Source organism: Phacochoerus africanus, chromosome 1, assembly GCF_016906955.1.
Source record: "Phacochoerus africanus isolate WHEZ1 chromosome 1, ROS_Pafr_v1, whole genome shotgun sequence".
Lineage (NCBI taxonomy): Eukaryota > Metazoa > Chordata > Mammalia > Artiodactyla > Suidae > Phacochoerus > Phacochoerus africanus.
The window spans coordinates 180,539,709-180,560,163 of NC_062544.1; the positions used below are offsets into that span (position 1 = coordinate 180,539,709).

At 36.2% G+C, this 20,455-nt stretch overlaps 1 protein-coding gene and 1 non-coding gene across 3 annotated transcripts in view; both read right to left on the reverse strand.

Moving 5' to 3' along the window:
- Window positions 1-5,186: 5,186 nt before the first annotated feature.
- KPNA4 (karyopherin subunit alpha 4) overlaps window positions 5,187-20,455 on the reverse strand; it is a 68,705-nt gene continuing 53,436 nt past the window's right edge. For both annotated transcript variants that reach the window (XM_047785717.1, XM_047785710.1), the window contains 6 exons: window positions 18,745-18,873; window positions 16,721-16,825; window positions 13,377-13,448; window positions 11,918-12,080; window positions 9,169-9,263; window positions 5,187-7,252 (listed from right to left, as the gene is read on the reverse strand). In XM_047785717.1, coding sequence (XP_047641673.1) covers window positions 7,154-7,252; window positions 9,169-9,263; window positions 11,918-12,080; window positions 13,377-13,448; window positions 16,721-16,825; window positions 18,745-18,873 — 663 coding nt within the window. In that variant the 3' untranslated portion in view covers window positions 5,187-7,153. The remainder of the gene's footprint in view (window positions 7,253-9,168; window positions 9,264-11,917; window positions 12,081-13,376; window positions 13,449-16,720; window positions 16,826-18,744; window positions 18,874-20,455) is intronic.
- LOC125114561 (small Cajal body-specific RNA 7) lies at window positions 18,161-18,527 on the reverse strand. The gene has a single exon (XR_007131849.1). It is a non-coding gene; the product is annotated as a small Cajal body-specific RNA 7 (non-coding RNA).

A 20,455-nucleotide genomic window follows, 5' to 3' on the forward strand; every position in this document is an offset into this window, starting at 1 on the left:
CTAAGGAGGAAGAAATGGAGATAAGTGAAAGGATGCTCGAGCCATTTCGGAGATCTCAGGGGAACTGATACTGAGATAGGACATGGTTGAGGGTAGGAGAGGAAGATCATGGGCTTATTACTTGTGACAAGTTTGAGTTGCATGACTGCCTTTCAGGCATCTAAGTGGAAATTTAAAGGGAATAGTATGAAGATTTTAAGAGAAAGGTTAAGTTGGGGATGCCATAGATGATCACTGAAGTGTGATCACTCTACCTCTGCATATATTAAAGGGACTTTAATTCTTGAGTTGAGAACTAAATACCTTAAACATCTGAATGACAGAGAAAAGGATGTGCTAGAAAGGAGACAAAATGCTGGATACAAGTTTGGGGGACAGGGGAGAGAGGGAGGGAAGGAGGTAGCAATGGCCAGAAAAAATGTTATTTGAAAATCTAGAAGGGTATGGTCAAGTGTCTGTTTTCTGAGCATCAAGATAAAGGCAAAAATTGCCCACTTAGTGACATATGGGCGTTAGTGATTTTTCAAGGGCTTTATGTAGAAATGAGGGCAAAGGAGAGACTGGAATGGGTTGAGAATCTTGAGTAATTGGAGTAAACTTCTTACAAGAGCTGTGGCTGTGATGGTAAGAGAATGGGGTAGGAGCGAGAAGGGGAGGGAGTGTTGCAGTTTCATTTTTAGCTTGGGAAATATGTGCTGCATGTTTAAATGTTAATTATTTAACATTTAAAGGATCACACTGAAGGGGAATAGTTGTCTTAACGAAAAGCCATAATTCATAGTGTGAGATTTCTGAGAAGTAGCAGGAGATAGGAGTAAAGACAAAGGGACTGCCTTAGTTGTGAGGAAATTACATCCTCTAATGAAACAGGAAGGAGTGGGTAAAATATGTTTCTAAGCTGGAAATGAGCTGAGGGAGTTTCTCTCATACAGTTTATCTTTGCCACCTCCCCTTCTCTAAAATAGGAAAGGTAATCTACTAAGAATGAGGGAGAAAAGAGTGTTAGGGTTTGGAAAAAAATCAAAGTCTGAATAGTAAAAGAAAGTCTTAAGTTGGAGACAATGAATTTAGAGATAATGTCTAATTTTTTTTTATACGCACCATCAAATGCTCTAATACAGTGCCCAATCGGGTTTACCAAAGGTATCACATAATCACTGTGCTTAGTGTTTATTTATCCACTTATGACTGTCTATCCCCCAGTAAACTGAGAACAACTACACATTTTAATTGTCTTTGTATCCTTAACTCCTGATTTACTGCCTAGCCCAATATGGGCTCTCAGGTATTTGTCAAATGTAAAATGAATAAAGCTTCTGCTTTTATTTGCAGCAAGAGTTAAAGAGAATTCCTCCTAGCTGCTGTGCTTATTACTTACCTAGGATTATTCTGAGTGCTTTACATTAATTAACTCATTTAAGTCATAAAATAACCCACTGGGGTAGGTATTACTATATTTTCCATTTTTCAGATGAAGAACCAGAAGCATGTAAAGTAACTTTAGAAGGTCTCACAGGAGGTACATGGCAGAGCTGGGTCTTGAAGCCAGATAATCTACCAAAGAGGCCACTATATGAATTTGCTCCTAAGGCCTCTGCAATACTTAATGGCAAAAGAATGAGTAAACACCATGGCAATTATCAGAACTGTTTAGATCTGGACTAGATAAAACTGAGAAAGTTCCTTGTGCTTATTTCTAATTATGTCTAGCAACTAAAATTTTGTATAACTGCTATTCAGGCAGAAAAAAGCTTATGTAATTATTCTAACCAAAGAACACTGCAATATCAAAAATCAAAAAGCATTCTAGTAATGTCATACTATAGAACAACACTTACCTTTGTGATTTGGATACTTTCTTTGCAAAAACACTATTATGATGCAAAGCTATTTCAATAAATGACATGTTTCAAAAAATTAACTGCATCAGTTAATTAATTACTCCTAGTTTATAGCAGGCAAAACTTGTATTTGAAAGACACATGAGGATCCATTTTATATCCTGAGTCGGATATCAGATCTGACATTGGGTAAATATCAAAGGCGAAGAAAAGGAAATAGACATTCATCTGGGGAGGAATGAAGTATCATTCCTTCCTACAGAAAGCATTCTAAACCAGATGCAAGGAGGGAAACTGAAAAATGCCAAACTGAAGTAAATTTTAGAAGCAGTCACTACATCAGTTCATCTCAGAGGTTGTATCATTATAATCACAAACTTTTATTACTGAGTGCCTAGAGAACTTGATGGCACTTTCAAGGGGTTTACAGAGCTTTATTTGCTGACCTTGCACTTCAGGAGCTTACAATTTAGGGGAAAGATGGAGAGATGCAGATGTGATAGAATGATGACTAAACAGATTCTACAGATCGAAAAACTACTGTTAAGTGTAAAACACACACTGCAAAGTGACAGCTAATGGGGATGGCAAGGGTAGTAGACAGTACTGCATATATCTGGCTTCCTGAAGAAGACAGATACCTGGAATATTCAAAGTATGTAAAGTAGTTGAGAAATCCAGAATGCAAACAAGACATTTCCTATCTGCTACCTCTAGCGTTCCTTACTTTCTGCAGCTGGGGAGAACTGAAAAAAATGAGAAACAAGGGGTAACAGAGTAACAAACTTTTCCGTACTCTTAACACCTCTGATCACTACTTGACTCAGACTGGAACAAAATTACTATTTAGGCACCTTAATAGCTGTCCCATAACCATCCTAAACAGGTTCAAAGGGAAAAAAAAAAAAAAAAAAAAGATAAGGAGTTCCCTGTGGCACGCAGCAGAAACAAATCAGGCTAGTACCCATAAGGATCCAGGTTCCATCCCTGGCCTCACTCAGCGGGTAGGGGATCTGGCATTACTGCGAGCTGTTGCACAGGCTCTGATTTGACCCCTAGACTGGGGACTTCTATGTGCCACAGGTGGGGCCCTAAAAAGCCAAAAAACAAACAACCCCCCAAAAAGGTAAATACCAGTTTCTTTGCACCACTTACATAGTTATTTAGGTGAGGTATCTTGTAGCTCACCTTGGGAGCTACTAGATTTGAGGCAGAATGTAATTTATGGAGGGAGCACACTGCTAAAAATGAAGGGAAATGGTTGGAGGTAGAATATACACATAATAGGTAATAAGTTTTACCTTAATGAGCTGGACAGAACCCCTAAAAAACAGTAAATATGGTAATAAGGCAGGAAAATAAGCTTATGTTGATTCTTTCCCAACTCTACTATGATATTAAGGGTAAAAGAAATACTCTCCTAAGCTGAATCCTGATTTAATTAGGCAAGCTCTTTAAAAGAAGGCTTAGGGTCTTCTCTGAGATCAGAGATTCTCCTGCTGGCCTTAATGAAGCAAGGTGCCATCGGTCCTGCATCTGTAAGAAAATGGATTCTGCCTTAGGATCATGAAGGAGGACCTCGAGCTTTGATAAGGCAGTGGCCCTGGCTGACATCCTGACTGCAGCCTTGTGAGGTCCTGAGCACAGGCCCTAGCTAGGCTGTACCTGGACACCTAATCCACAGAAATGGTCAAAAAAGTAATTTTTTTTTTGGTCTTTTTGTCATTTTTTTGGGCTGCTCCCGTGGCATATGGAGGTTCGCAGGCTAGGGGTCTAATTGGAGCTGTAGCCACCGGCCTACGCCAGAGCCACAGCAATGCGGGATCTGAGCTGCGTCTGCGCAGGACAACGCCGGATCCTTAACCCACTGAGCAAGGCCAGAGATCGAACCCACAACCTCATTTTTCCTCGTCGGATTCGTTAACCACTGAGCCACGATGGGAACTCCCTACATGGTTGTTTTAAAGCTGTAAGTTTGTGATATGTCAGACACCAAAAGACTTCTCTAAACTTATTCTCTGAAGTGCTGCTTTAATTTTCTCTCTTTTGGCTTTTTAGGGCCATACCCACAGCACATGGAGGTTCCCAGGCTAGGGGTCAAATCCAAGCTAGAGCTGCCAGTCTACACCACAGCCACGGCAATGCAGGATCTGAGCCGAACCTGTGACCACAGCTCATGGCAACTCCAGATCCTTAACCCACTGAGCAAGGACAGAGATTGAACCTGCAACCTCATGGTTCCTAGTCAGATTCATTTCCACTGTGCCACAATGGGGACTCCACGTTTTCTCTTCAGAGAGTCAATGGAAAAAATTCAAATATGATGTCTTGCAAATTAATGTCAATAAATCATGTTACAATGCAATTACACCTTTAAAGAAACAAAGCCCCTATAAATTAGAGTTACTGAGGTAATAAGCATAAATTTAGTGTTAAGGAAAATTATCTTTAAAAGATAATACTTTAGACTGGAGCTACCTATACACATTGCAATTTAACATTCTTATTTTTACAGCATCTGAGAAGGCCTCAGTGTTCCAAAAAGGCAGTTCAAGAGATGAAAAGTGAAGAACATTAAGCTTATTAAAACTTAATTATTCCATTTTTTTTCTCAGCACAATTGCTCTATATTAAAAATAAGTCAGTTTACTAGATTAGTGGAGAAAAACAAAGTTGTGTTTTAATCAGTTAAATATGGTGAACTGTTAACTGTGCTAAAATAAATTTTAGACATGGAAAAGTCCTTCCTGGAATTCTATTAGAAAAATCAATGTCCTGTATGAGACTACAAGTAAACGACCAGCCCTTATACTCATCAAGCAGCCCTGGTACTCACAGACATTAGTATCATTCAGAACTAGTATGTATTTAAGAATAATCATTCTATATAATCATTTAGCCTGTTATAACCCTCACTGGCTTACTTTGACCCAGGCTTCTGTTTACTAAGAAACATGAATTAAACTAAGTACTGTTATGTTCACTGCCTGGTAACTTAAGATGTTTGTAAAACCATGTTTTGTGTGCAATCTATCATTTTGAGCCATATGTGCAAGTTATACCAATACTTAAAACACAGCTCAAGTTGTCTCTCTCAGTCCATTTTGCTGGAAGAATGAAAGAAGGTCAAACTCTTGATTTAGAGATGGAGGAAGCAGAAGCATAGATAGTGTCACTTGAACAAATTCAAGTGATATGCTAGCTTAGAATACTAATATGTCTATTTTGAAATTAAAGAACTTAACAAATTTCTTCCGCAATGTTAGGACTAGGTCAAAGCCACTGAGTTTAATTCTAACTTTAGATGAATATATATTTAAAAAAACCACAAAGCACACACACATATCCCATGTAAAACATTGCTTTAAGTTTTAATGTTTATTTCCCCAAGACAGCCTAGCCTGCACTCTACTTGGATAAATTTTACAAGCTAGTTTTCTGCTGCTTCTAGTTTTAAACTTTAACCATGTTTCTGATGACAAGGAATGCTGCAAAAATACTCTAGTTCAACAAAGAGTTATGATCACAAAATAATTTTTATCCATTCTACAGTGTTTCAGAATTACCAGTTGATTTTTAAACACAAAGTAGATATAGATGCTAATGGTGGCTAATCTGGTATGTTTCTTATAGCAAACTGTTGTTCATGCAACACTTGTGCTCAAAGGGGAAGGCACAGGATTTCCTACAATGAGCCACCTTATAAAGAGTTCTTTTTGTACAAATTAATTTATGTCACATTTAATTTAGTGTGCATAACCTCAAAACTGAGGTATTATTCCAATTTATAAAAACCACTTGCATAACTTTTATGCAAGTTTTAAAAATACAAAGTTTTCTCCCTAAAGTGGCTCAAAATAGATTGTTCATGGCTGCCTACATCTAAGATAAAAAGATTCTAAAACAATTGAACAGATTAGGCATATTATTAAAGGTGTTCAAACCATTACTTGATTTGTACATCTACTCAAACCTCTTCATCGGTCTTTATTCAGCAGTACATATGCACCAAATTCCATTTTAGAAGTTTCCATATCATTTTCATAGAAAACAAAGTTTGAAAACAAGTAACATTTAAACACAGCACGGTATTCTACCACAACTGAAACTTTTTTCTTCTTCTTCTTTACAGGACTCAACAAAATCTAAAAATGAACTATGCTGTAGATTTACCTCATGCAAAGATTTTTATGTTATCTCTGAAAATGAAAAGGATGGCTTTTTAAAGCACATTTTACTGGTTTATACTATTATGGCAACTTGTGTACTGCAACACAGTCTATTTTGAGGGAAATTTATGATTTTTTTTTCATGCAAAAATCTACACAAATTAGTTTTGATGATATGGAAAGCTTTTCATAGCATCAAACATTCATCTGGTGCAAATGCACAGGGAAACCTTCCTGAAAGTTTTCTGACTTGAGAAGCAACTAAAAAGCCTTACTAGTAAAGTAAATAAAAACTAAAAACAAAAAACAAAAACCCAAAAAACAAAACAAAAACTAAAACAAAACAAAACAAAAAAACAAAACAAAACAAAAAAAAGGAGGGGGGTGGGAAAAGGGAAGGGAAATAGAAAACACAGGCTGCAGAGTACACCAATGTCTGCTGCTGAACTGGTCTTTGTTTTCATGTCCAGTGTACAGTAACACTTATTATGATCTCACTTTTATGATTTACTAGGTTTGTTATCAGCCCCCTGAAGGCGAATCAAGCTTGCATGCGTTCACATACAGCACCACAACCACACTCTCGTACACAGTCACTCCAGGACTAGGAGTCTGCTTCATGAATGAAGAGCCCTAGATTTGAAAGATGAACCTGGCTCTGTATCACTGAGCCAGACATTCATTCAACATTGTCCATTCACACACTGCTTCATAGCAAGGCCCGGGCTCATTTTCCTTTGACTTATATGGGCATCCTATTCTCTTTTATGCTTACAAGGCTTGAAGATGACAGTACTGCACTTTCCCCTCAATTGATATAGAGTAAGTCAATTTCCTTCTCAGGCACTGAAGATCTGTGACCTGTAGCCCTTTTGACTTTGAACAACCTAAATAAGCATTCGTGTAAAGTTTTCGTTACATTTTGCCACTCATTCTCACTCGCACCCACTCGCCATCTTGACTTCATTTGGGCATTTTCTGTGATTCCCAATGAAATCTTCACATTTTCTTTCCCGATTTAATGCAGCAGCAGATCCCATGAGCCAAGCTTGATGGATCAAACCTTTTTATATATATGTATATATATATATATATATATATATATCTCAGTGCTGCATTGTACCTAACTTCCACAACATCTTTCTAAAACTGGAACCCTTCTGTTGGTACATTGGCAGATGAATTGAAACCAAATGTTCCACCTTGTATTGCCTCTGGAACAAGGCTAGGATCTTCATCAATCTAAGGAATACAAGAAAAAGAAAGTGATGATTAGTTTTAAAGTATATAAAAATAGCATTATAGTAATATTCCCATTTCCTTTAAAAAAAGTATGAGAGAGATGATGGGTGCCAATACTACCCTACTACCCCTTCAGAAATTTCAAACATTTTATAAAGCTTTCTCTTTTTACTTTTTTTGACCATGCCTGCAGCATGCACAAGTTCCCAAGCCAAGGATCAAACCAGTGCCACAGCAGTAATCAGAGGCACAGGTGCGACACCAGATCCTTAATCTACTGAGCTACCAGGGAATTCCCTGTAAAGGATTTTTCTTAAGGGATGCCAAAATGAGAAAAAACTTAAAAATGGGTAATTCCCAAAAGAATGAAAGACAAGTAATACATTAATGATGGTCCTATGTCTCATGCACATCATCTTTATTATTCTTTTCACAATGAAACAGAGTAACCCAGAACTGTATGCTTAAGTATTAGAAATCATAAGGCCTTGTACTATAAATTCAGACTTCTAAAAATCCAACTTTTAAGACATGCGATAAAAGCTACCTTTAAAAAAGTATGCTTTTTTTGGATGTTTTTTCTTATTTAATTAGTATTATATTCTAAGTAGGACTTAAGTAAATATACTTCTTTTACATTCCATTTTCTTTTTTGAAAAGTTGATAGAATCATTCAAGAAATCCACTGGTGGCTTTATCTAATCACTATAATTTTCTAAGAAACAACTATTTTAATTCTAGGTTTAACTTTCCCAAAGAGGTAAGACTAAAAATGATACTTTAGGAGTTCCCTGGTGGTGCAGCAGGTCAAGGATCTGGTGTTGTCACTGCTATGGTGTGGGTTCGATCCCTGGGGTCTTGGAACTTTTGCATGCCTGTAGTGTGGGCAAAATACCTCCACAAACAACAATGCAAACAAACTAATTTCAGCTACCATGTACCGATAATCTAAGGATACTCTTGTATACCATACCTTACATTATATAGTAACTATTCTCCATCTTACTTCGTATTTGTTTTTAGTCACCAACTAAAAATAACAGTGACAATATATTTGAACATAGATTAATGTCATAATGGATTTACTGTGGGGTATATCAGCATCACTATTTTATTTACAATAGAGCCATTATAGTTTTTTCCCTTTTTTTCTTTTTTTTTGCTTTTTAGGGCTGCACCGATGGCATATGGAGGTTCCCAGGCTATGAGTCCAATCAGAGCCACAGCAACATCTGATCTGAGCTGCGTCTGCAACCTACACCACAGCTTATGACCACGCTGGATCCTTAACCCACTGAGCGAGGCCAGGGATGGAACCTACAACCTCATGGTTCCTAGTTGGGTTTGTTTCTGCTGTACCATGACAGGAACTCCCATTACAGTTTTATGTTACTAACTATAAAATATGAGAACTATAAAGACATCAAGTGAAAATAAAGCCTGATTTGTCCTCTCTCAAAAAATTCTTATGCTTTTTTGTCATTACAGCTAGTACTACTTTTTAATGCCCTGAGGGACTGAAATATTTATGTTTCTGAAATAAGTGAAATTATACACCTATTTTAATTCCATTCCCCAAAATACATACAATATACTTCTTAGTTTAATATATATATATATATATATATATTTTTTTTTTTTTGCTTTTCAGGGTGCACCTGTGGCATATGGAAGTTCCCAAGCTAGGGGTCAAATCAGAGCTACAGCTGCTGGCCTACACCACAGCAGCTAGGGATCTGAGCCACATCTGTGACCTACACCACAGCTCACAGCAATGCCAGATCCTTAACCCATGTCCTCATGGATACTAGTCAGGTTCGTTACTGCTGAACCACAGTGGGAACTCCTCTTTGCATACTATATTATTTCACTCAAGTTTTTACATAAAACTAAGAAAACTATAAAATTATAAATACATCGTCTGAAGAGAAGAACTGATCAATGATCTCATAGGCCAATTTGTAGATGTCTTCATTTTCATGATTTTGAAGTTGTTCAATTTTCTCCAGTCCTGTAAGAAATTTTATTAAGTGAAATAATGGTAAAATTTAAAAAGCAGTGACAAAGAAGTTATAATAACCTTGGGAACACACAATCCAATTTTGGGGTATCCTAACGGTGAATCTTAAAAAGGTTTTATGCACAAAAATATAGCATAGTTACCTTAAAAAAACAAAAAACAACCAACCACCTGCATGTCTAACTGCATATAACCATAAGCAACAGGACATCTATCTATTCAGCAGAATACTATATATATATCAATGTTTATAAGGAATAATAACATGTAAAATTGCTCTGTTAAAAGCAAATTCTTTTTCTTTTTTTTTTTTTTTTTTGCTTTCTTAGGGCTGCACCCGTGGCATATGAAAGTTCCCAAGTTAGGGGTTGAGTCAGGGCTGCAGCTGTCAATGACCACAGCCACAGCCACAGCCACAGCCATGCGGGATCCAGGCTGTGTCTGCAACCTACACCACAGCACACAACAATGCTGGATCCTTAACCCACTTGAGTGAGACCAGGGATTGAACCCACATCCTCATAGATACTAGTCAGATTTGTTTCCACTGAGCCACAACAGGAAATTCTATTTTTTAGAATCTGTCAGGTTTTTCTAGTGAATATGAATAAAAAAAAATTGTAAATATTTATTGGTGATTAATAAATATGAATGTTAAGGGAGCTGTTAAGTATAATGAAGAATGTCAAGATCAACCATAGTATTTCAGGAGAAAAAGGAATTTTCCTTGTAAAGATTAAGAAATTTATTAAATCATGGCCAGAGTATTTATACATTAACCTGCTGACAAGCAAACTGGATCTTGTTTTGCTTTACAGGAGTAATAATTAATTGTAAGGTCTCTCGATTAAAGTGAAACTGCCCTTTCATAAGCGTTCTTCCTCTATTCCTTAAGTGGAGGATGTTATTTTGGGCACATTTCTCACTTTACACACTTTCCTCAGGGGGCCCTTCCACGAAAAAACTTAACTACTACACACAGGCTTAGGACTTGTATTCTATGGCTTCATTTCTTTTCTGAACTTCAGATGCTTAAAATGTAAATCCTGTCTAATTCCACAAGGACATTTCACAGGTACCTAGAACTCAAATTGTGCAAAATATTTGCCTTTCCTAACTTACACTGTTTATTCCACTGTATCCTTATTAGTCATAATCAACAAGTTTGAAATTTGAAAGACTAATTTCCCTCTTTTCTTCAATACTCTATAATCAAATCTCAAAAACCTCAAAGTCTATTTCTTGAATCTTATCATCTCCCCTTTGTCTCTATTACCAGTGCCTTCATTTATTATGGCCTGAACACTAAACACTTTCCTAGGTGGTTTCCTGCCCCCTTCTCTAATGGTTCCATTCCCCTCGTATCCATGCTCCATTTATACGTATCAATCCTCAAGGTAAATTTTCAATGCCTTGTCATACCCTATGGCAGAATTCTTTGGGAAGCTTATAAAATACAGATTCCCATGCCTTACTTCCAGTGAAGCAGGCAATGCTCAAGACCTATGTTTCTAATATATAAAAATAAATTTTAATAATTAAAATGTTTACATGGTAAAAGAAAAAAAAAGTAGGAATAAATTTTAACTATGCTTATTTAAAATTTTTCTGTTATTTACTTCCTAATTATTTTCCTAAGAGTATTTATTCTCTGTTTTCTGTTCCAAACTTGTTATGCATGATTTTTTTTTTATCCTGTCACTTCAATAACTTTAAAAATGCTTACTTCTTATTAAATTAATTTTCAAGCCTCTGAACTCCTCCACTAAGTAAGCTGAAGATATGGGTGTTCCCACTCTTAGGCCCTCTCCTTTCATTTACTACTCAACTTGTATCAGAAATTACCTATAGTTTTATTCTTATCCAGGTTGATAATATTTACATTTTGTCTCACAGCCATATTTGAGACCTCCAAGTTCTGTCTACATGTTAAATCCCAAGAGTTGAAAACTAAGACATGTTGTTTGCCTTCCTGGTGGCTCTGGTACACAGCCAGGTTTGGGAACCATTGCCCTAAAGAATCTGCTGTGCTAGGAAGCTTCTAAGACTGCAGGGGCCTGGTCAATGGCTAGGTCTGCAACCTCATCTTTTGGTAGTTTCTATCCCATACTTTGTGATTCAGCAACACTGAACTACTTATAACTTGCTGAATGCTATTTCTCACCTCAGACTTTGCTCATGGTGTTATCTCTGCCTGGAACACCTTTCATCCCTTTTTACTTTATTAATCCTTATTCATCTCTCATCTTATTCATCGCTCAGGTGTCACTTCCTGCTTCTTCCAGGATGGATTAGGTATTTCATTGTGTTGTACATTTCTATCAGGGTAATTAGCACATTAAATCAGTTCATATTTATCTCCATGACTAGACTACATGCCTTGAGGGCAAGGACTGAGTCTCATTTACAACTATCTTTCCAGTATCTTAGCACAGTGCTTGTTCAATATACGGTGACAATTTAGTTGCCTAAGTATACGCAAGAAGCTGCGTAGGACTGTACATAATAGAATATAGAATTTACTTTATTCTGTTACTTGATAATCTAAGACAGAAAAATACAGAAGTGTAATATCAAGTCAGAAGATAAAAGTAGTTACCAAAAGAACATTAAAAATGTGGAATAACAGCCCATAATAAACTTACCTCCACATTCTTCTATAAGATTGGCTATGGTTTCTGCCTCATCTTCAGCCATTTTTAATATATTACTTAGTCCATCGAGTACTACTTGCACAACTTGTGCATCTTTTACAGTCAGCAAGTTGCAAAAAGGTGGGATAACATTTTGTTGGATTAGGTAGGCCACCTGAAGAATAAAAACACCAGGATATAATAAATGTAAGTGAACTTCATTTGTGTACCTATTACTATACTCAAAAAAATTTGACTTTAAAATCTTGATAATGGAAATATACTCTCATCTCTTATGTGTTAAGTTAGACTATGCTAATCCAACCTCCCTTTTATTTTTAATGTAGTGTGTTTATTTTTTATGAACTTATAAAGAACTAAAGTGAAAATGAAGGAATCACTCTACTTCATATAGCACATTTTTTTGCCATTAGAAGTACTTCCTTCAGAGATCCTTTCCCTTTTAACATTGAGAAATCATGGGAAGTTCCCTCCTGGTGCAGTGGATTAGGGGCCTGGTGCAGTGGATTAGGGGCCTGGTGTTGTTGTAGCTGTGCAGTGGATTTGATTCCTGGCCTGGGAAATTCCATGTGCCAAGGGTGTGGCAAAAAAAAAAAAAAAGAGAGAGAGACAAAAGAAAAAAAAGAAATTATGTAATCAGTTAAGAGGCTGGATGATTTTTTTTTTTAAACTACAACTGTTTAATGTGAGAGCATCTCCTACCTCTTGGCTATAACCTTTAGCACTCTTATATACCTGGCTATCTCTCAAGTCTACTGGTTGCATAAATTTTTCAAAATATTTTTCTATCTTTTCTTATATTTTATTAGTTATTCCCATGTATTATATTTGTATTATGCTCTGTACTAATTTTTGAGTGGATTCATTGGTCTCCACCAGTTTATAGCCTATTTGTAACCTGTCTGTGAAACATCTGGGTCCTTTAAAAACTCATTTTCTTTTGCCAGTTGGCACAATGTAATGTTTTGTCACCTGTCTAATTCTGAGAGTGAGTGTCTCTAAATTTTATGCCCTATGCACCTTACATTGCTCACCCTAGTTCCTAGTCCCAGACTTCTGACTGAGTTTAATTCCTTGTTTGGTTTGGTGTTGAAAATTTTTGATATTCATTTGTTAAGAGAATCTGTGAGGCAGTTTCATTAACCTAAAAAGACTTGTTTTTTTTCCTTAACACTGTTAAAAAACAAAAAACAACTTAAAAAAAAAGCAACCCTGACTCTAAGTGCTTCCTTTTACCATGGATAAGGAAATTCTTAGAGGCCACGAGGTTGGAAAGGTAACACTTCACATGTATGAAATATAACTCAAGGAAGTCAATGTGACACTTTCATATATCACATAATGCCTGTTATCTTGTTATACTTTTAAATTATGACTTACCAAAATCTAAATCTCAGAATTGTTGGTACTACTATCATTATCAGTTTTGAGAAATAAGAGCTGAACTTACTTGATCTTTTCTTCCACTAATTGTTAAGTTACTTATGGCCCATGCAGCTTCCTTCTGAGTGCCAAAATCTCCCTGTAAAAGCAAAGCAAAGGATACAAATTGCAACATAGAGTAAAATGGAAAAAATGTTTTCTGAAATGATTTTTCAACTTTATTTTCCTAGGTTTTCTTCTAGCCTTTCTATATACATCCATAAAGTTTTACTTTTTAAGATAACCCTTTGAACCGAATTACCCTAAACAAATGGAGATTCTTTTTTGTGAACTTTTCTGGCAACACACTGACTTGATATAACTATTCAATAATATCAGATTAAATGAAGTCATTGATGAAATAATACTAACAGCTATTAAATATTAAGATGATTAGCAACCTGGAAAAATGCTTAGGCTATACTAAGAAAAAAAACCTATACAGAGTTTCTGTTGTGGCTCGTTGGTAATGAACCCCACAACTCGGTTTCAATCCCTGGTCCTGCTCAGTGGGTTAAGAATCTGGTGTTGCTATGATCTGTGGTATAGGTCACAGATGCAGCTCTGATCCAGCACTGTGATGGCTGTGGTGTAGGCCTGCAGCTGCAGCTCCAATTGGACCCCTAGTCTGGGAACTTACATATGCTGTGGGTGCAGCCCCGGAAAAAAAAAAGAAAAGAAAAGAAAAAATATATGTAAATAAGAAGGATGAAAATTAAAACTGCAGTAGGATATCTACTCTTATTTATCAGACTGACAAAATCCAAATATCTGTCAGTGAACCTGAGAGGAGTGAAAAATAGTACAAGCTTTCCAGAGGTCTTTGGCTGTTTTGTTTTGCTTCTTTTTTGGCTGCCCTGCAGCATATGGAATTCCCAGGTCAGGGATTGAACCTACATCTTAGTGCTCCAGAGACACTGTTGATCCTGCTGTTGCCACAGCGGGAACTCCTCTAGAAGTTTTTTAAAATAGCAAAATTCACATTTATGCCCATTTGTAGATCCAGTAATCCTAAATATAAGCTGGCAAAAACATGGAAAAAAATGTACACAGGCACTTGCTTATATTTAAAGAAGAAACAATAGAAGAATAAACCAAAAACTAATAAAAATGATCATCTGTAAGGAAGGGAAAAGAATAGGGACGAATGGACAGAAACAGAAGTCAGACCTTTGGGTATTTATCTTGAAAACAAGGTATATGTTTTTTACTTGGAAACTACAAATGCTTCATATTAACTAAAAACAAAATTAAAGAAAAAACAAGAAAAACTAAGGAAATCCCAATTAAAAAAAAATTGTACATCAAGTCGGTGGCTTAACCACATACACCGGAGTTACTTCAGTGACATTATATTTAAGTACATCAATGATAAAATATATCCTAGAGACCAAAACTCCTCAAGTAAACCTCAAAAGTGGAGTAGTCATGTTGTTAGTGCTAATGTGGTCTTGTAATTTTGGTAGATTTTATATTATATAGCTCAATATACAAGGCAAATAATTATGTTCTTGTTTTTAGTGAGATTTCCAGCATAAAAGAGATAAAAATATGAAATCAAAGGAGTAAAAATAAAAACATTTATCCCAATTACCCAGTAAGATATAATAGCTTCTTTTCATTCATGATTTTTTAAAATGAATTCTCAAGTTCACAAAATTACACTATGTCTATTTTTCACTTTCTTAAAAAAAGAGAGACAGTATCACTACCATTTTGTCCACTCAGGCCTAGACACAATTCAACCTTGTAGCAATGATCATTCTCAATACCTGAACTATAACCCTTAAGTACCAATTACTACAAAAGAGAACCAGGACATCTTGGAAAAATAGTTAATTCTAGGTCTAGTCAGAAAATACACAAAATAAACCTGGGAATTATGTCATATCCAAAAGGTAGGAAGCTCTCAAAAATTACTGGAGTGATGTAAAAAAGACAGAGGTATCATATTTAAGATGTTCCCATCGGTCAGGGACAACCTGAATGTTAAAAAATAACTATAATGGACTAAAACTTTATACACACACACACAAATCCATTAATTTCCTAATAATACTAAAATCTTTATCCTAGTTTCCTTTGGAGGTTGTTAGGGAACAAATCATTCTAAAAACTGAGTGATAATGAGCAAGAATCAAACATATATCTTGCCTTTCCTGTATGAAATATATTTTAGAAACCAATAGCTGATAAGGAAAAGCTCTTTATTCTTCTTTACTGAAGAATCATGACTAATACACAGAGAATAATACAAAGTCATCATTTTGCAGTTCTTAGTAAAATAAGGTAATTATCATCAATGACTGCCTAAAAACCATTATGTGAAAGACTGATGAGTAACTTAATCACCTGGAACAGGCTAACAACAGCTAAGTTCACTTAACAATCTTAGTAACACTAGATGTAGGACAGATAGTATGTGTCTCCTCATGTGAATCATTACTGCACTAAATATTCTCGCCTAAAAACTGAACTTGATCTATCAGTTTATAGGAAGTTAGCTTCTACTATCAGTTTGAAGGAAATAAGGAAGAAAAGAAAGTAAGAGACATCTTCTCTTTAATTAACAGATCAGTGTTCAGAAAAACTCTAATACTTGATTGTGACATTTTAAACTGTCTCTTTCCTGAACCTTAATATAAGCATGAGATGATATGGCATATGATTAAATACTACACTTGTTTGATCTTGGGCAATTTATTTGTCTGCACTACAGTTAGTTCCTCTGTTCCTCTGTCAAATGGGATTAATTCTTAACCTCACAGAGTTACAGTATTAAATGAGGTAATATATCAAAATGATGAAAACAATAAGCATTTATAATCAGTAGTAATCAAATGAATTTTTAATAAATTCCAGGATAATGGTAATTTTGGTAAAAGAATGATACAGAAAAAAGACCAGGGGTTTCCAAAAAGAAATGTTTCCTGTATATACAAACTTCTAGGTTCAAAGGTTTTAATATGAGTTTTAATTTTTTTTTTTGTCTTTTTGCCATTTCTTGGGCCACTCCAGCGGCACATGGAGTTTCCCAGGGGTCTAATCGGAGCTGTAGCTGTCAGCCTACGCCAGAGCCACAGCAACGCGGGATCTGAGCCGCATCTGCGACCTACACCACAGCTCATGGCAACGCCGGATAGTTAACCCACTGAGCAAGGGCAGGGATCGAACTGGCAACCTCATGGTTCCTAGTGGGATTCGTTAACCACTGTGCCACGACAGGAACTCCTGAGTTTTAATATTAAAGCCACTTTATTGTAGTATTCATGCCACTGTATAGGTCTAGTTAAATGGACAGAAAAGTATATATTCACATAATTAGTTAAGTCCTTTTTCCTCTTTCTGATATATACAACATGATTTTCTTACCTTATCCAAAAGGTGTATTATCATCGGTACAAGATTGGCATCAATTACTGCCTGAACTTGCTGCTGATTTCCTGCGGTGATGTTAGAGAGGAACCACACTGCTTCCTGTAGAACAAGACCCCTTCAATATTTCTCATTAAAAAATAAAATCTGCATCTGAACTAAGAAAAAACACATTCACTACAACGTCCAAATGATTTTATTATGGAATGAGTCCCATAATAAAAAATTCAGGAATCTGAACTCTGCTATCCCCTTTCTTCTAAGTCATAATGAAAATAAAAATAAAAATAAAAATTCCTGAAAGCAATGTTCTCAAACACCAAGACTCAAAAGAAGCTTGGCTGAACAAATATTAAGGAACTACCAAGCTGTAATACAAACACAAATCTTAAAACAACTGAGATTCAGCACCCTTCTCACACAATGTGATTTATTAATTTATTTATTTTGTCTTTTTAGATCTGCACCTGCAGCATATGGAGGTTCCCAGGCTAGGGGTCCAATTGGAGCTACAGCTGCCAGCCTATGCTGGAGCCACAGAAATGCCACATCAGAGCCGCGTCTGTGACCTACACCGTAGCTCAAGGCAACACAGGATCCTTAATCCACTGAAAGGGGCAAGGGATCTAACCCGCAACCTCATGGTTCCTAGTCGGATTCGTTCCACTGCTCCACGACAGGAACTCCCAATGTGCTTTATTTATTCTCTATTCTATTCTGATCAAAAGTCCTAGCCAAAGTAGATAAATCTATCAATTATCCATAATAACGGAGACATGAAAAATGAAATAGTGGATTGTTTAGTATACATATTTATAATAGTTATTCATTACACCATTTCTCTCAAGAGCTAAAGCAGAACCAGATGTTTGACTACTTTACTGGTCTACTTTCTTTTAATGCTACCCTTTATAGCACAATGTTGCTACTTTTACCAAGATGATTAAAAGTCGCTTAAAAAAATTCATAGACAATAAATGCAAACTGAAAATACAGTTGGAGTGAAATAAGACAAAAATACCTACCTACTGTTCTTTTTTTTTTTTTTATGCCACTCACAGGAATTTATTCTTCCTTTAAATAAGACTATAGCACTCTGAATTGTCTGTTTACAGCTGCCATTCTAATCAAGATTTACACTAATTAAGATTTTTCTTCTCACATCAAAAACAAGACTCCCACAAAAAGGAAAAAAAAAAAAAAGCCTAGGGAAAAAAAATCTTAAGTGCTCCAAATGAACTACATTTCATTTACATTTGCAAACAAGAAAGGCAGCTGTTATCCCTTCACACTGCGAGATGCCACAGAGGATGAAGGATTATTGTTATAATTTATGAAACTTAATAAGTTTATTAAACATGAATTTACTGAGAAACATTTTCTCTATTTTAAAAAAAGTAATAAACAACTTTTATACTTAGTGTGCAGTAGGCTCTTTTGGATCAGATCACAGGACCATGTTTAATGAACCTGTTAGAGATTTTAGGGTGCTAGGCTACTTAGGTGAGCTGTTCTTGGATTATAATCATTGGCAATGTTGTAATCAACAACCCATGTATTTCTACAACAGCCTCAGATGCACTCCAATATCAGCATCACCAGTCAGTGCCCCCTTTCCATAGCCTCCACCAGCACACACGCGCGCGCGCGCACACACACACACACACACACACACACACACACACACTCTCTCTCTCTCTCTCTCTCTCTCTCAATCAAGTAGCTATTAACTTAGGTTAATTACTTACATACTATTCAATCACACAACATTCAACACCCAATTATCTCTGTCTCATCATTTCCAAGAGAGCCAAATATGCACTGTTTACAATTGGTTTGTTTTTTTTATATATGGAAAATCACATACTAATTCATGTTATAAAGACCAAAATATTTTATTTTCTCTTAATGTCTAAATGACAATTTATATTAATAATCAATATTAAAGACACTTGAGTCCCTAATTTTATAAATGAAAACTGATACTTAACATGCTATTAAATAGTATTAAAAATACTTACTTTATTAATTTTCTCTTTGGGATGTGTCAGAAGTGCAGGAAAGTGTGAAAGAGCATCACAGTTCAAAACTACTTGTGTTTGCTCATCAGTTCCAGTAACAATGTTGCCCACAGCTCGAAGTGCTGCTGTCTGAAACATGAAAAAATTTAATGAGAAGTTGTTTTATAGGAAATATTCCTTATTACCACAAAGGTGTGTTAGGCAGGTATGAAAGATACATTCTTTCATTCACTCATGGCAACCTATCCTTTTTGAGCAAGTTGTGTCAGACACTGATTTAGGAACAGAGAAGTAAATAGGACAGATACAAACCCAGTTTTTACAGAGCTTCCATTATTGAAGGAGGAGACAGCCAATAAACAAGTAAGAAGGAGAATTTTAGACAGTAATTATGGTCATAAAGAAAATACTACACAAGTTTTAGTGTGAACAAGTGTTTTCAGTTCTCTTGGGAGTAGAAGTACTAGATCACATAACTACTACGTCTAATTTTTCCAGTTCCTATCAAACTATACTCCAAAGAGGCTGTTCCATTCCTACCAGCAATGTATGAGGATTATTACACTTTCTCTACATTCTTGCCAAAAGTTGTTACTGTCTTTTTGTTTTTTTTTTTTTTGTCTTTTTGCTATTTCTTGGGCTGCTCCCATGGCATATGGAGGTTCCCAGGCTAGGGGTCCAATCGGAGCTGTAGCCACCGGCCTACGCCAGAGCCACAGCAACGCGGGATCCGAGCCGCGTCTGTGACCTACACCACAGCTCACGGCAACGCCGGATCGTTAATCCACTGAGCAAGGGCAGGGACCGAACCCGCAACCTCATGGTTCCTAGTCAGATTCGTTAACCACTGCGCCACGACGGGAACTCCTGTTACTGTCTTTTTGATTACAGCCACCCTGGTGGGTATCAAATCACGGCTCTGATTTGTATTGCCTTAGTGACTAAAGATGTTGAACAACTCATGTGCTTACTGATGATCTGTATATCTTCTTTGGAAAACACTTTTTTTTTTTTTTCTACACCTGTGGTATGTGGAAGTTCCCGGGCCAGGGATCAAACCCATGCTGCTGCAGTGACAGTGCCAAATCTTTAACACATTACGCCACAAGGGAACTCCCTAAACCATTTTAAACTTGGGTTATTTGTCATTTTTTTTGCTGAGTTGTAAGAGTTCTTTACGTATTCTGCATACAAATCCCTTCTCAGATATATGATCTACAAATATTCTCTTACATCCTATGGGTTGTCTTTTCACTTTTTTGACAGTTTCTTTGGAAGTTTTTGATTTTCCAGTCCAATTTATCTGTTTTTCCTTGGTTGCTTGTGGTGCCATACCTAAAGAAACTACTGCCTAATCCAAAGTCATGAAGAGTTACACCTATGTGTCCTTCTAAGAGGCTTATGCTTTTAGCTCTTATATTTACTGTTTCATTTTGTGTTAATTTTAAAAATATGTAGAGTAGGGATCCACCTTCATTCTTTTACATGTGGATATCCAGTAGTCTCAGCACCATTTGTTAAAAGACTATTCTTTGCTCACTGAGTTTTCTTGGTACTCTTGTTGAAGATCAATTGATCACAAATGTATGAGTTTATTTCTGGACTCCTGATTCTATTTCACTGATCTATATGTCTATTTTCATGCCACTATCATAAAGTCTATTTTCTCTAGCTTTGTAAAAGTGAGAAGTCCCCAAACCTGGTTCTTTTT